Genomic DNA, 15,903 nt, shown 5'->3' on the forward strand with positions numbered 1-15,903 from the left:
GTCAGATTCCGAAAATAAGCCATCACTCTAAACTCATCTGCTTATTACTTTGGAGAGCACAGAAACTAAAATACAGCATAAGTTTCACTAAGGGAAAACCTTATGCTGGTGAGAAGGTACTATTTGGTTAGATCAAACAACTTCAGAAAATAGAAAGCACACACATTCAGTGTGTGTATGGAATGTGTATATACGTTTAGGGGGAGGCTTGGACTAATGTTTGAAACCTTTTTTCAACCAAAAAACTAAATACAAGGTTTCATTTTCAGGAAACGTTACTGAATAATTTCATTGTTAATATGAAATGGTGATAACAAGAGGGTGGTTACACATTCTGGTTTGGGGTCTGGAGAACGTTGAATTTTGTTCTGTTCCTTGCATGCATGACCCAGGTCAGCTGTCTCGTGGGGAGGGGGCAGGCAGGAGAGGTTTCTGCTAGCATGTAGCTGAAAACTGCAAACTCATTGCCACGAACAAGATGCACTCAAGCTAACCCTGCTGGGGAGCGTACATCCCATACTGATACACAATAAAGTTGCTGCCTAGATTTCTTTCAGGGTAGAACTGTCATCTTCTCCTGATTATGAAAATAACAGAAGATCACTGCAGAAAGATTCAGACAGTACGGGAATGAGTGAGACAGCGTGCACATCTGCTGCAATCCCATGCACGTTTATGTTCATATATTTCCTTCAATTTTAGGATTCATGTTCTCAAATTTTCACATTTCTGAAATCTGTAGGTAACTTAAAATTGACACCTACAGTTACAACAGTGTTTGTCTTACTAATGTATCATACTACACAGCCGTTACAAAGGATAAGGCCGCTCTGTAGGTGGCAACATGAATGAAGTGCCAGACATATTAACTGAAAAAAGAACAGGGCCGAACAGTGTGTATGCTATACTATCATTTATATATTTATTTTTTTTAAGGATGGATATTGATATGCTGGTATATGCATATTTATTTCTAGAAGGAATCACAAAGAATGGGTAAAAATTGTCTGTAAGGGTGGGGAGTGGAGTAGAGGGGTAGGAATGGACCTTTTTCATTGTATACCCTTTTCATCTTTTGAATGTTTATATTTTACTTATTTAAAAGTAACCGATTCATTAAAAAGCAAAAAATACTACATAGTGTTATGGATACATGCATATAAAGTCAATATATAAAATCCACGTGTAGGAAGGATTACACATCAAATTCATTAGTGTTTGTGTCTGGAGTGGGAGGGAAGAGAAGAATGGCCTGATTAGAGGAGACATCCTATGTAGCTATGAAGTTTTAATTCTCAGAAAATTATCTTAAGCAAATACGACAAAATATTAACATTTGTTAATGATGGTGGTATGTACATGGGTGTGATATTATTCAGTAGTACTTTAAATTTTGTTCACAGGATCAAGATTAAAAAAAAAAAAATCTCTCATGGATACTACTACACAGCCATCAGAACTGCCAAAATTAAAAAGACAATACCAAAGGTTGGAGAGGATGTAGAGCAACTGGAACTCAGATACCATGTTGAAAGGCCAGTAAAATCATATAACCACTTTGGAAAATGGTCTGGCAGTTTCTTATAAAACTAAATAAACATGTACCCCATTAGCCAGCAATCTACTCACAGGTATTAATCCAGGAGAAATGAATACATATCCACAGAAAGACTTGTACTAGAATATTTATAGAAGCTGCTTTATTCACAAAAGCCAAAAAGTAGAAATAGCCCAGCTGTTCATCAGTAAAAGAGTAGATAAGCAAACTGGTATATCCACACAATGAAATACTGTTCAGCAATAAAAAAGGAACAAACCACTGAAACAGGCAACAACGTGATGGCTCCTTAAAACATGATGCTGGGTGAGAGAAGCTTACACAAAAGAATGTGTACTCTATAAGTCTATTTACATGAAGACCTAGAACAGGCAAAACAAATCTATGGTGGGGAAAAAAAAAATCAGAACAATGGTTGTCAGAGAAGGGAGGTTATGAGAAGGGCTGGGAGGTTGACTGAGGAAGGGGCATGAGATAACTTTCTAGGGTGACAGTAATGTGCCATATCTTGATAGGGGTTTGGATTACACAGGTGTACGCATTTGTCAAAATTCAGTCAGTAAAATGTTTAAGGTATGTGCATTTTATTGTAAATGAATTTTGTCGCAAAAGGAAAAATAATATATAACCAAATATTAACCCTGGCTAATGATACGCATGCTGCAGTATTTAGGGGGAAGTATACTTATAACTGCAATTCATTTTGAAATGCATAAAAAAGATGGATTGATGGACAGATGGGTCAAATGTGTGATAAAACAACTGTAGTTAAATGTTAATGGTAGAATCTAGGTGGCAGGTATATAGGTGTTCACTGTAAAATTCTTTTAAATTTTCTGTATGTTCAAACATTTTCATAATAAAATGTTGAAAAATATCTGGTTAAAATAGCTAGTTAGTATTCAAAACACATATATCTTATTTAGCATGGATCTCTTTGTCATTATATACTGGTCCACTTTATTAAGTATAGAGATTTTAAAGAGAAGTTTATGAGCATTACATTAAATTTCTGGGACCATCATAGAAGACACCATGCCTAAAATAAGTAAATACTGAATGTACTTCTTGATTTACAACTATGAGACCACACTGCACGTAAGACTGGATTTTAGGAATAGCCCAGTCTGTCTCCTATGCCCAGCTCTAACCCAGTTCACTATACTCTCAAAAAGAAGAGATGGCAGCATTCTGCTACACTCATAACACGAGTACGTGGACATCCCAAAGGGGATGAACGCCACTGCCATGTGGACACTGTCTCTCTACTCTTTCTTCCCTCCCTGAGGGGACACAAAGCAGGCCCCCTCCCCATCCCAGGCCACTTTACTCCCCATCCCAGCTGGCGTGACTGGCCCAAGAAATGGTACAAATCTGTTCTCTCTTAGAGATGCTCTACCTCTTGCTCAGGTGCTTCTAGGTGTGCGTTAGATCAGCGACCTCAAAGGATCACTAAAGCCAAGCTGAGGTTTAAATTGGGAAGAGAATCTGAGGTTTCGGCCTTTTAGTGAGCGAAAGGAATCAAGAATTCAGTTTAGCCTAGCTTACTGGACCACTGTAAGGAAATTCCAGCCAGAAGAAAGGCTTTGCTTCACCTCCCATATGACCAGCTCTACTATAGTACCTTGTGTCTGTCTCCGTGTGCATGTGGGTATCCACCACTCAGGGGCATCAAAAGGAGGAATGGCAGCTGCATAGAGGAGATGCCCTGATCATAATATCCACTAACAGCATCCTAATACCAGAAATCTTAAATGTACACCACTTCTTGTCTTTTTTCCCCATTAACTATAAATTGGGTACATCTTCCCCAGTTGAAAGATACAGATTTATCTACCTCATGCTTTCTAATCATGCTGACTTTAAATAGGACTTTATGAGCATCCTGGCCCAGTGATTATTAAAGCAGATATAGCAGTAAGACCAAGGACCTTAGGCTCTATTATCTTCCTTTACCTGAGCACCTAGATATTGGGGCCCTGAACTAGGGCATAAGGGCCTCACAAGAGGTTTGGGTATTTGTCACTGTGTGACAGTCCATATTTCCCGTATATGTGCATTGTTACACTAAGCCAAAAAGTGACCTAGCCCATCAGTGTTTGGAATACAGGATGCCAAAAAACATAGTTTGCCAGATTTTTGTTTTCTTAATGAATTGAATGACTACATGTTTTTCACATTATATATACTCCAGCTTTCTGTTTACAATACAGAATAATGCATATGGAAATAATGATGAAAGATGAATTCTGGAATTCATAAATTACTGAATTATTTTTTTTATCACTTACCTCATTTGAGGGAATCATGGCAAAGGGTTTGATGATGGCAGCTAATGGAATCTGAGCTTGCTTGGCCATATCTGACGTGCATGGGAAACAGTATGTTGTGCAACGGATGTATCGAGGACTCGCATTGCCTGAAATATTCAAGGATGCATACTTAAAATCTGCTTAGAAAAAAAATCTGCCCTATAATATTTAAATATTTATAAAGGTACTTCTAGGACTTCCCTGGTGGCACAGTGGTAAAGAATGCCAATGCAGGGGACACAGGTTCGAGCCCTGGTCTGGGAAGATCCCACATGCCGCAGAGCGACTACACCTGTGTGCCACAACTACTGAGCCTGCGCTCTATAGCCTGCGAGCCACAACTACTGAGCCCGTGAGCCACAACTACTGAGCCCGTGTGCCACAACTACTGAAGCCCGCGCACCTAGAGCCTGTGCTCCATGACAAGAGAAGCCACCACAATGAGAAATGCGCACTGCAATGAAGAGTAGCCCCCACTCGTTGCAACTAGAGAAAGCCTGTGTGCAGCAATGAAGACCCAACGCAGCCAAAAATAAATAAATAAAATTTATTAAAAAAAAAAGGTACTTCTAGACAACGCATTGTCTTCTTTGTAAAACTTCTTCATGATTTCTACAAAAAAGGTAGTATTGTCTAACTTTACAATCTATAGTCTAAGCACACTGTAGTTTCTTGTAAAATAAAACACTCTGCATTCTACTGCAAAAATATAAAAGAGATTTTAAAATTATTATTATTTTCCAGAAGCACGGTGTTAATATAGCCACTCAGAGACTTGAGAGGTGTTTAGATTCAATGGGAGAAATAAAGCAAAGGTACAAAACATAAGAATAAAATTTCTTCTTCATCCTCTTCTATCAATACATCTGCTATGGGAAAGGTAAGTATTTGTATGCCATTTCACATCAGCAAGTTATACTTTGTCAAATATGATTCCATTTGACTATGAGTTTTTCTTTTTCTAAACTTGAAATTCAATTTAGAAATGAAAATTCTAAATAATAGAAATACTGTTTTTTTAAACACCTTAATCTATTTTAAAAACACATTAGGTTTCCTGACCAAATATTTTTTTCAAGGCATACATGAGAATTAAAACTATATCCATGAAAAACAAACAAACAAACAAACAAAAAAACTATATCCATGGCATGAAGAATATTTTTAAATCACCAGAATAACTTATCTAAAATAAATTTTGAATTAAATTATAATATATTTTGGCAAAAGAACATCAGATATTTACTGAGTGTCTACTAAGTTTTAGACTAGGTGCTTCCTTGCAGAGCTTATGTTCTCGCAGAGGACACAGACAATAAGTATTAAACTCAATAAATGAGTAAATTATATAGGACCTTAGAAGATGATACATGCTATGAAAAAAGCATTTCTGGTTAAGGGGTGCCATAGTGGAAAGCAGACCACAATTTTAAATAGTTACAGAGTTGGTCTTCATCACAAGGCAACATTTGAGCAAAGACTCCAAGGTGGCAAGGGGTTTATCTGGCAGGTATCTGGGGGAAGGGTGTGCCTGGCCTGGTAGAGGAATGTCAGGAGCCTGACAGTGGGGCAAGTGGAGCACAGCAGCTGTTGAGGAGTTCAGAGAAGTCACAGAAGCCAGATTAGCTAGATGCTTGATACCATTTTTAAACCCTCTGGCTTGTACTCTTAATGAAATGGGGAGACACTGCCAAGCTTTGAGCAGAAAAGTGTTGTGATCGGACTTCGGCTGACTCTACCTGTGGTTTTCAGGATGGAATGTAATAGGCAGGAGAACCAGGAAGACCAGTTTGGAGGCTGTGCAGCAACAAGGTGAGAAACAGGGTGGCGGCAGGAACCAGCCTGAGAGCAGCACATTCTGGACGTATTTTGAAGGTACAGTGGCTTACTTGTTGATGGGCATGATGTATGAGGTGTGAAGATGGGGGGTATGACAGAAGGACAGGGTTAGGGATGACTCCAAAGTTTTTGGCCTGAGGAATCAGAAGCATGAAGTTGCCACCAACAGAAAAGAGAAAAGCTGCAGGAAGGGAACGGGTTTTTTTTTTTTTTTTAAAACAGATGTGTGGGTGGAGATCAGGAATCTGGGTTTGGACATGTCCATTTGGGAGATCTATTAAGCAATCAAACAGTGATGCTGAGTAAGCAATTAGATACATGAGTCTTGGTGTTGGGCTGAAAGCTGAGCTGGAGATACACATTTGGGAGTTCTTAGCATATAGATGGTATTTGAAACCACAAAACTAGATTAAAACCACCCAGGGAATCACGGTGGCCAGAGAAGAGAAGACGACCGAGGACTGAGCCCTGGGTCCTCTTAACATAAAGAAGCCAGAGGAAAAGGAGAAATCAGCTAAAGGACTGAGAAGGGAAAAAACAAGGGAGTCTGGGTGTGCTGGAGGTGAAGTGAAGAAAGCACATCAAGGAAAAGGCAGGAGCATCTGTGCCAGGTGGTGCCTCCAGATCAACATGACCGCTGGATTTATCAATGTGGAGGGTGGTGGAGACCTGGAAGAGAGAATTTTGGTGGAATGGGGGAGTGAGGAGTGGGGGTGCGGTAGGGGGGTGCTGCCTAGAGTGAGTTTAAGAGAGAAAGGCAGGCGAGGAACTGGCAATAGTCCTTTCAAGTTTTATTGTGGCGGGGAGCAAAGAAAAGAGGGGTAGCTGGTAAAAGAAGTGGATCAAGAGAACATTTTTATTTTTTTAAGATAGGAGAAGGGTTTTTAAAAGATGGGAATACTTGTGTAAAAGGGGAAATATTGATGACATAAGAATAAAGAAGGGAAACTTATGGTAGCAATACACTTGAGTAGTGCACAGCAGGAGAGGCTGGCTTACAACTGGAGCACATTTATGGCCAAATCAGGAAGGCAGAGCCTGAGGACACATTACAACAGGGGGTTGATGTGATGGTAAGAATTCTCTTCTGATTGTGCACTTTTCTCAGAAAGGAGGAAGTAAGAGCAGCTGAAAGAAAGGATGGGAGGTTACCGGTTTCAGAAGGGATTGTGAAACAGTTACTAAGGAGAGTGGAAAAGCGAAAGGACTTGGGAAGGACAATGTGCTGGGAAGTTCATGGTCCTGAGTTTAAAGAGACCCTGCAGTGTGGCTGTGAGCCTTTCTCTGGCCATGTTTCACTGCACAGGTGGGTCCAGAATGAGGGGAAGGCTGGACCTAAGAAAGCTGAGTTTCTTTTCATCTTCAATCTATTACTGCCACATTTTACATTTTGGGGGGACCAGCTAGAAATATGGATCTTAATATAAAATATTCTGATTTTTATACAATGGCAACTAATTCAAATAGAAACAAATTATTCTGTATGATTAATTAACATGACTGTAGGCTGAACCCAGTTCGGGGGCTCTGCTGCAGAGGGTCTGAGAAAAGGGAGAAACGTGGTACTAACAAAAAGGATAATAATAATAACGATAACTGCCAATGGGTTAGGCATTATTCTAAGACTGTTATATGTAAATTCATTTTCATCTCACAGTTCCCTATGAGATTGATACCCTATGACCCGATTTTACAGAGGAGAAAACTGAGACACTGCGAGGTTAAGGGACTTACCTTAATCAAAGGGTTAGTAAATGGCAAAAGTGGTATTAGAACCTATCACAATTCTCTACAACATCCCAGATAAGTTGGGTCCAGGTCTTGAATTCTGGATGAGGAGTTAAGACCAATCCTGTTTGCCCAGGGGCAATGATGGGACATTTTTTAGCAATATGATCAAATAAATACCTGAAGAAAATTAATCTATTTAGAATGTACTGGATAGCTTCTGGGAGCAGGAAAAAAGATCAGAGACAGGTAGATGGGTCCATTGCTGTAAGAATCCAGGTGACTACTAACACAGGGTAAAACAAGAGTTCTGGCAACCAGAATAGAAGAAGAAATATTGGGTTGGCCAAAAAGTTCATTCGGGTTTTTCCATACGATGTTACAGGAAAAACCCGAAGGAACTTTTTGGCCAATCCAATATTAGGTAGTAAATGTAAATATGCTTGAACCCCTATTATTGTATATGTCATATAACTTAGATAAAATCTTCGTCATTATCATCATCACACAAAGTTACACACAGTGGGAAATAAGAATTTTTGAATATTTTAAAGTATATTTTTTCATTGTACTCAATTTTCACTACTCAACATTTCCAATAATATATTGAAACTGAGTATTTGTTATCTTTAAAAAACTTATCTTTTACAGTGAAATATGCATATGAATGAGCTCGTGAAGGTGACTAAATGAACTTGTTACAAGAAGATAATGCACACAAAGAATAAAATTTTAAAAAAGCAATGAAGAATTTGTTTTTTAAGACAGTATACAGAAGTGGGGCATGAAAGGTAAGGTTATAGTAGATAATTTAGCAACCTTGGTAATTAAGAGCCAAAATTCCTAATATGCTTAATAAAGAAACTTATGGGATAATCTGACTAAAAACATTCAATAAGTTATTCATTCAACAAATATTTATGAATCCAATCCTCATGCTAGAAGCTTAGACATAGGACAGAATGAAGCTTCTGGCTTCAAGGTCTGGTAGAAGAGAATAATAATAAAACAGATAATTACAACATGGCTGGTAAGTATCACAGAAGAGCAAATCGATAATGAAGTAGCCCAAGGGAGGCAATGAGTCTGCCATGTGGATCAGAGGTGACTACACAAAGGATGCAGTGCTTGAACAGGGTCTTGTAGAATGGGCAGAAGTACAGAAGCAAAGGACAAGTTGAGTCTTAAATTAGATCCTGCAGCCAAAGGCAAAGGAGTAATATTCTTGAAGTAGGTGTTTCTCTTCACTGGCTTTGCCACTAATCAGCTGTGTGGCCCTGGGCGAATCACTTAACCTCTCTGGGCCTTAGTGCCCTCACGTCTGTAAAGTGAGAGAGCACACCAAATGAAGTCCAAGGTTCCTTCTGTTTCTATACTTTATTTATATCTGTGAATTTCTGTGTGTGTCTGAGATCCTTGGGCTACATCCTAAAAAGTCTACTAATGCCCAGAAATAAACCCACATACGTATGGTCAATTAATCTACGACAAAGGAGGCAAGAATATACAATGGAGAAAAGACAGTCTCTTCAATAAGTGGTGGTGGGAAAACTGGACAGCTACATGCAAAAGAATGAAATTAGAACATTCTCTAACACCATACACAAAAATAAACTCAAAATGGGTTAAAGTCCTAAATGTAAGACTGAATACTATAAATCTCCTAGAGGAAAACATAGGCAGAACACTCTTTGACATAAATTGCAGCAATATCTTTCTCAATCCATCTCCTAGAGTAATGGAAATCAAAACAAAAATAAATGGGAGCTAATTAAACTTAAAAGCTTTTGCACAGCAAAGGAAATCATCAACAAGATGAAAAGACAACCTACAGAATGGGAGAAAATATATTTGCAAATGATGTGACCAACAAGGGATTAATCTCCAAAATATACAAATAGCTCATGCAGTTCAATATCAAAAACAAACAAACAAACAACCCAATCAAAAAAATGGGCAGAAGATCTCAATGGAGATTTCTCCAAAGACATACAGATAGCCAAAAGGTACATGAAAAGATGCTTAACATCCTTAGTTATTAGAGAAATGCAAATCAAAACTACAATGAGGTATCATCTCACACCAGTCAGAATGGCCATCATCAAAAAGTCTACAAATAATAAATGTTGGAGAGGGTGTGGAGAGAAGGAAACCCTCCTACACTGTTGGTGGGAATGTAAATTGGTACAGCCACTATGGAGAACAGTACGGAGGTTCCTCAAAAAACTAAAAATAGAGCTACTATATGATCCTGCAATTCCACTCCTGGGGATATATCTGGAGAAAACCATAATTTGAAAAGATATGTGTACCCCAGTGTTCACTGCAGCACTATTTACAATAGCCAAGACATGGAAGCAACCTAAATGTCCATTGACAGATGAATGGGTAAAGATGTGGTATATTTATACAATGTAATATTACTCAGCCATAAAAAAGAATGAAATAATGCAGCAACATGGATGGACCTAGAGATTATCATACTAAGTGAAGTAAGCCAGACAAAGACAAATATCATGGGATATATGATATCGCTTACATGTGGAATCTAAAAAAAAAAAAGACAGGAATGAACTTATTTCCAAAACAGAAAGAGACTCACACAGACATAGAAAAGAAACTTACGGTTACCAAAGGGGAAAGGAGGGTGGGGGAGGGATAAATTAGGAGGTTGGGATTAACATATACACACTACTGTGTATAAAATAGATAATCAGCAAGGACCTACTGCATAGCACAGGGAACTCCGCTCAATATTTTGTAATAACCTATAAAGGAAAAGAATCTGAAAAAGAATCTATATAAAACTGAATCATTCTGCTGGACACTTGAAACTAACATGATATTGTAAATCAACTATACTTCAATTAAAAAAAATAAATTAAAAAAAAACCTACTAATAAGTATTAGCAAATAACCCAGGTTAGAGGAAGAGGCTTTACAGCAAATGCGATGTGACTGGGCCGACTTCAGGGCTCCCTCCACGCCAGGCAGCTCTTTCCTTTTGCCAAGGGCTGGGCTGCAGGCTATGGAGAGATGATAATGATCTGGACGCTGCCATCCTAGTCTTTCCTTCTCTTTCTGCTTCTTCCTCATACTCTTTCCCTACATGTACCATATGACCCAGCAGTTCCACTCCTAGGTATACACCCAAGAGAACTGAAAGCAGGCACTCAAAGAGATACCTGTACACCAATGTTCATAGCTATGGCTATTCGCTGTAGTCAAAAGATGGAAACAACCCAAATGTCCTTCAAAACATAAATGGGTAAACAAAATGCAGCATATACATAAAAGTGAATATCATTCAGCCCTAAAAAGGAATGAAATTCTGATACATGCTACAACATGGACGAACTTCGAAAATATTATGCTAAGTGAAATAAGCCAGACACAGAAGGACAAATATTGTATGAATCCACTTATGTGAGGCACCTAGACCAGGCAAATTCATAGAGACAGAAAGTAGAATACGAGACACCAGGGGCTGGCGGAGTGATTGTTTATTGGGTACTGACTTTCAGTGCAGGTTGATGAAAACGTTCTGGAAATGGATAATCACGATGGTGCACAACACTGTGAATGTAATTAATGTCACTGAATTGTACACTTAAAAATTATTAACACAGCAAATTTTATTGTATGTGTATTTAACCACAATACTAAAATCACCTCTACGTTCAAAAATAAAACAAAAAACAAAAAACTCTGCACATGCTGCTCCTTAACACGTACACTCTCTCCCACTGCCAAACCTCAGCATGTCCACTCCACTGCCTGGAAACCTTTTCCTCTCCCAACGTCTCCACTTCTGTTCCGGTTTACACCTGCCCACTTGAGACCCAGCTTAGCTGTCCCCACTCCAGCAGGACAGGCTGGGTTTGTTACCTGACATTTAAGTTCCCACAGCAATACTCCTTTTATCCTGCTATTATAACAGTTTAATTAATACTAAGTTATCTCTTTTTCCCTGCCAGATGGTACACCCATTTAAGGATAGAACTGTGGCTTTTATTTCTGAATAGAGGCAGTAGGTGAGTGGTTAAGAGCATGGGCTCTAGCATCAGAATGCTGGGGTTCAAATTCTAGCTTTGCTTCCCATTAGCTGCGTATCTTGCGTAAGTTACCTAAGCATTCTGTGCCTCCGTTTCACGTTCTGTAAAATGAGAATGATATTAATGCTTATCTCATTAAGTTACAGGGGGGATTAAGTGAATTAACCCACATAAAGTGTTTAGAAGACCATCTTAACGCACAGCAAGCACTTAATAAATATTAACCACATTGGTAATAGGTACTGAATAAATATTTGCTGAATGAGTGAATGAATGAATGAACAAGTACGATCCTGCTCCTACGTAGCTCATAGTCTCGTGGGAAAGACAGACCCAAAGCACAGTAAAATTTAATGGAACAAGAGCTATGAAAGAAATGAATACAAAGCACTGTGGGGGAAGAAACGGTAGGAGATTTCGAAGAAAAAATTAAATTGAGTTTAGAAGAACTAAGAATTTCCCAACTAGAAGGGTGAAAGTTATATATACCGAATACATTTATTCAATAGGTATTTGTTGGGCAACCATTATATTCTAGATACCAGGTGAATTTCTAAGGGTACAACAGCGAACAAAAAACAGTCCCCAGTCTGTTGCAGAGAAAATAGTACAAAGTGAGAATCAGAGACAGGAGGGGAAGGGGATGAGTTTGGTAATGGCTGAGGCAGATGCAGAGGAAGAAACAGGTGAGAGACGAGGCTGGTAAGGAATATTCTTTAGGTCTGTAAAGTGCCTCAAACTAAAATATTAAATAAATAAATAAATAAATAAATAAATAAATATTAAAAACATGAACGTAACACTTACTATTAGGTTGAAATGAAATTGCCATTTTTGTAAGTCAACAGTAATAGAAAAAACATCAGTAATTTCATATAGCTCAACCTATTATATACCAGGTCCTAAGCGCTTAACAAATGTGAATTCATTTGACAAGTTTGGATGGATTCTGTAAGTGGTCAGGAACAAATTATTTTTAGAATAGGAAATGAAGTAATCTGAAGTGTGTTTTAATATTAATACCTATAACAGTAACATCATCTGTGATTTACATCAACCCCTTCTACGTGTCAAGCCCCCTACATACATAAAAACATACATACGTGTGCACACACGCACACACGAGTCATCTCTAACCCGTACATTGCCCCTGCAGGGCAGGTCTTAGTCCTAACATCTTACAGAGGGTGGCACTGAGGTTCCGAGAGGTGGGATAAGCAGAGCTCAGGACACTAAGGAAGAGACCCTGGATTTGCGTGCAGGCGTGTGAGGCTCCCAATCAGAGCTCTTTCTGCCTCACTGTGCTGCCTGCCCTATAAGGACAGTGCCAAAGGCAGCACAGAGGAGGGACTGAAGACAGGGGAGCCCCATCTGGAAACTGGTGGCTTGACAACTTTGAGATGAGACAACACGATTGCCTGTATACCAATGTTATATTTCCAGGATTGAGTACATGACCCATTAAAAGGGTTTATTCAGAATCTGAGACGCCACATCTCATCAGGCTATATTTTAACTTGCCATAAATAACAGAATAATATATTCCTGGAAAGATCAAACCTGCACGAGGCTTGACAGATATATGAAACTGATAGCAGACGTGGGACAGAGTCAGTAGAGACAGAGCTCAGCCTCTCCTCATCCCAGTTTAAAAGTAGGAAACCAGAACCCCAAATGTTAAAGGACCTGCTGAAAAAAATGTCATTGGGACTAGAAACAGGTCAGCTGACTCAAGTATTCAATCCCCTACTGCTCTGCTCATGTCATCCTGCCAGGTTTCCACTGTAGTAAATAAATTAAACCAAAGTAGGGCATGAACAATTTTAAACACATAAATTAAAATTTAAAATTTTCTTAAATTGATACATTGCACTGTATCTCACCAGGAACTCTCTAGATTTTTACAAGCAGAGAATACAGTAGAACTCAGACGATAGTACCTTCTCTTTACTTGATAAATGGCAAATTAGTTCCTGTTAACCAGCTATAAAGGGGTTGCCCATCAGTGACAGCATTATTGAAGGGTATCAGTGTATTTGCTTAAAAAATGTGAGAAATACTAAGACCTCAGTCAAAACCGTAACTGAAAAGAAATACCTTGGTCTTGTATCGTACAATCTGTAGTGACCAGGGGAGGGATCTGGCCTCTGGTGTTGGTGGTATAAACCTGTCCCCCTCTGGTGGCTCTGTCATTCTCGATCACCTGGATCTGATAAATAAGAGATCAACAGCAAGTTAAAGTAAGTTAAGACTTCCCAACCTTCCCCTCACACTATTCACACACACACACAAAGGCATTTTCTAAATACTTTCAGCTCATTTCAGATCAAACTCTCATTGAGAACCCACCATGTCTTCAGTCCCACTTTTGCTTACTTTCACAACTTTATGCCAGTAGCTTCCAAGTTCTATTCTCTAATGCTCTTGAGCTCTGACCTGATCTTTTGGGGAACTCTATTTTTATTCAATTTGTTTCTTGGGCCCATAGATAAGAGTTTTTTGGGAAAAGATTCTCATAGGATAAGAAATTGAAAATACCTTTTTTTTTTAAAAAGAAAATACTTTTTGAAGTTAAAGAAAACTCTAAAAGGCTAAAAATAAATTCAGAAGAAATGATTCAAAATATATAAGCTGAAGAAGACTTAACTTTTCTCCTCAAATCCCTCTTGATCTTCAATCTGCCTTTCAAGTTTCCTCCACCACACCCCTGCTCCTTGAGACATAAGAAACAAACAATATCGTGTTCCCATATGATTTTTGCCTATCATATAGACATGAGAAGAAACAAAAGTCCCTAATTTCTTTTTTTTTTTTTTTGGCTGTGCCTCACGGCACATGGGATCTTAGTTCCCCAACCAACCAGGGATTGAACCCGTGCCCCCTGCATTGGAAGCTCGGAGTCTTAACCACTGGACCTCGAGGGAAGTCCCCTTAAGTTTTGTCCTTTAATTTGGAAACATCTTATATTTCTCTACTGAAACATTTATTGATGAAGACTATAGAGACAAAACATTGTCTTTCTGTTGTAACTGTCTAGGGATTAAAATAATGAGCAAAATCTAGTTGTGTGGAGTTAAGAAGGAATTCTAATAATAAAAGGATCTTTCTCTTCCTCTTTATCTTCTCCCTGTCCTCACTTCTTTCTTTATAGGATAAGAGTGACAAGAGATAAGGGGATTAAAAAAAAAAAAAAAAAGAGGCAGTATAAAGAGGGAAAAAAGGGGAGAAATGAGATGAGTGCCCCGACTGCAACATGTAGCCTTGGAGGATACGGAGTTTTTGTGGTCCTAATGAAACTATTAATGTGAGGGGAGATCAAGATGGCAGAGCAGAAGGATGTGGAGCTCACCTCCTCCCACAAACACATCAAATATACATCTACATGTGCAAGAATTCTCAGAGAATACCAACTGAAAGCTGGCACAAGATCAAAGCTGCAAGAAGGATCCCATCGGGATGAGACCTGTGCCCGTGGGAGGGAGCTGTGAAGGAGGAAAGGTTCTCTCACCCTGGGAACCTCCTTCCCCTGCTGGGAGGTCTGCCGGGACAGAGAGGGAGTTGGAGAGGCCTGGACTTTGCTCGGGAGGAGTGTGTAGGTTCTGGCCTGCTGGTAGGCAGCATAGAGAGGGACTGGCTCTGAGGGCTGCCATGCTGTCCCACTTCCTAGCCCGAGACATGTGCCTGCTGGTGTGCACAAGTGGCTGGGTCTTGAAACATAAGCTTCAGTGGACAGACCCAGGGAGGGGACTCAGTTTGGCTGCCCAGAGGCAGCCCGAGGGGCCTGGAGTGTGGTCGGGGACGCCACTGTTGGTGTGCGCAAGATGGAGCACAGGTCCATCACACAAGCCCCATTATCAGCATGCTCATGGCAGGTCATGCCTCTGGTGGCAGTGGGCTTTGGCAGCAGGCACACACCAGAGGTGGGGCTGACATCCCAGCCAATTATCAGTGCTCCCACAGTGGGGGAAGGTCCAGGGGGCACACCAGCAGTGGTGGACTTTGTGGGCAAGCACATCAGGTGTTGGATGGCATCACAGAATCCTCACAGAATTGCATGTCTGCAGCGGAAAGCCCCTGGGGAGGAATATGCAGCACCTCCTTTCCCAGCGGGAGCACTCCAGTCCCACCTATCTCACATCACAGCTTAGAACCAGATCTAGGGGCTTCTACTACAACAGCTGGGGAGCTGACCCTGCCCATGACAGGGCTGTGACAACCACATAACAAAGAGGAGGCCCCACCCAACATCCAGTGCAGGCTCTGGTCACCACAACACCAAACACTCCATATCAAAGGGACAACAGCCAGCACACTCTGAGGAAAGACGTGGCAGACATCCATACTAAAAACAGCCCTTATATCAAAAATACTGGACTCACACAGTCTACACAAGGACACTCGGACATAAAAA

The 15,903-nt window shown here is 39.8% G+C and overlaps 1 protein-coding gene across 3 annotated transcripts in view; it reads right to left on the minus strand.

The window, feature by feature from the left end:
* SEC24D (SEC24 homolog D, COPII coat complex component) overlaps window positions 1-15,903 on the minus strand; it is a 138,020-nt gene that overhangs the window by 64,503 nt on the left and 57,614 nt on the right. For all 3 annotated transcript variants that reach the window (XM_059923516.1, XM_059923517.1, XM_059923515.1), the window contains 2 exons: window positions 13,590-13,701; window positions 3,850-3,977 (listed from right to left, as the gene is read on the minus strand). In XM_059923516.1, coding sequence (XP_059779499.1) covers window positions 3,850-3,977; window positions 13,590-13,701 — 240 coding nt within the window. The remainder of the gene's footprint in view (window positions 1-3,849; window positions 3,978-13,589; window positions 13,702-15,903) is intronic.

The sequence above is a fragment of the Balaenoptera ricei genome, chromosome 5 (assembly GCF_028023285.1).
Source record: "Balaenoptera ricei isolate mBalRic1 chromosome 5, mBalRic1.hap2, whole genome shotgun sequence".
NCBI classification, from domain to species: domain Eukaryota; kingdom Metazoa; phylum Chordata; class Mammalia; order Artiodactyla; family Balaenopteridae; genus Balaenoptera; species Balaenoptera ricei.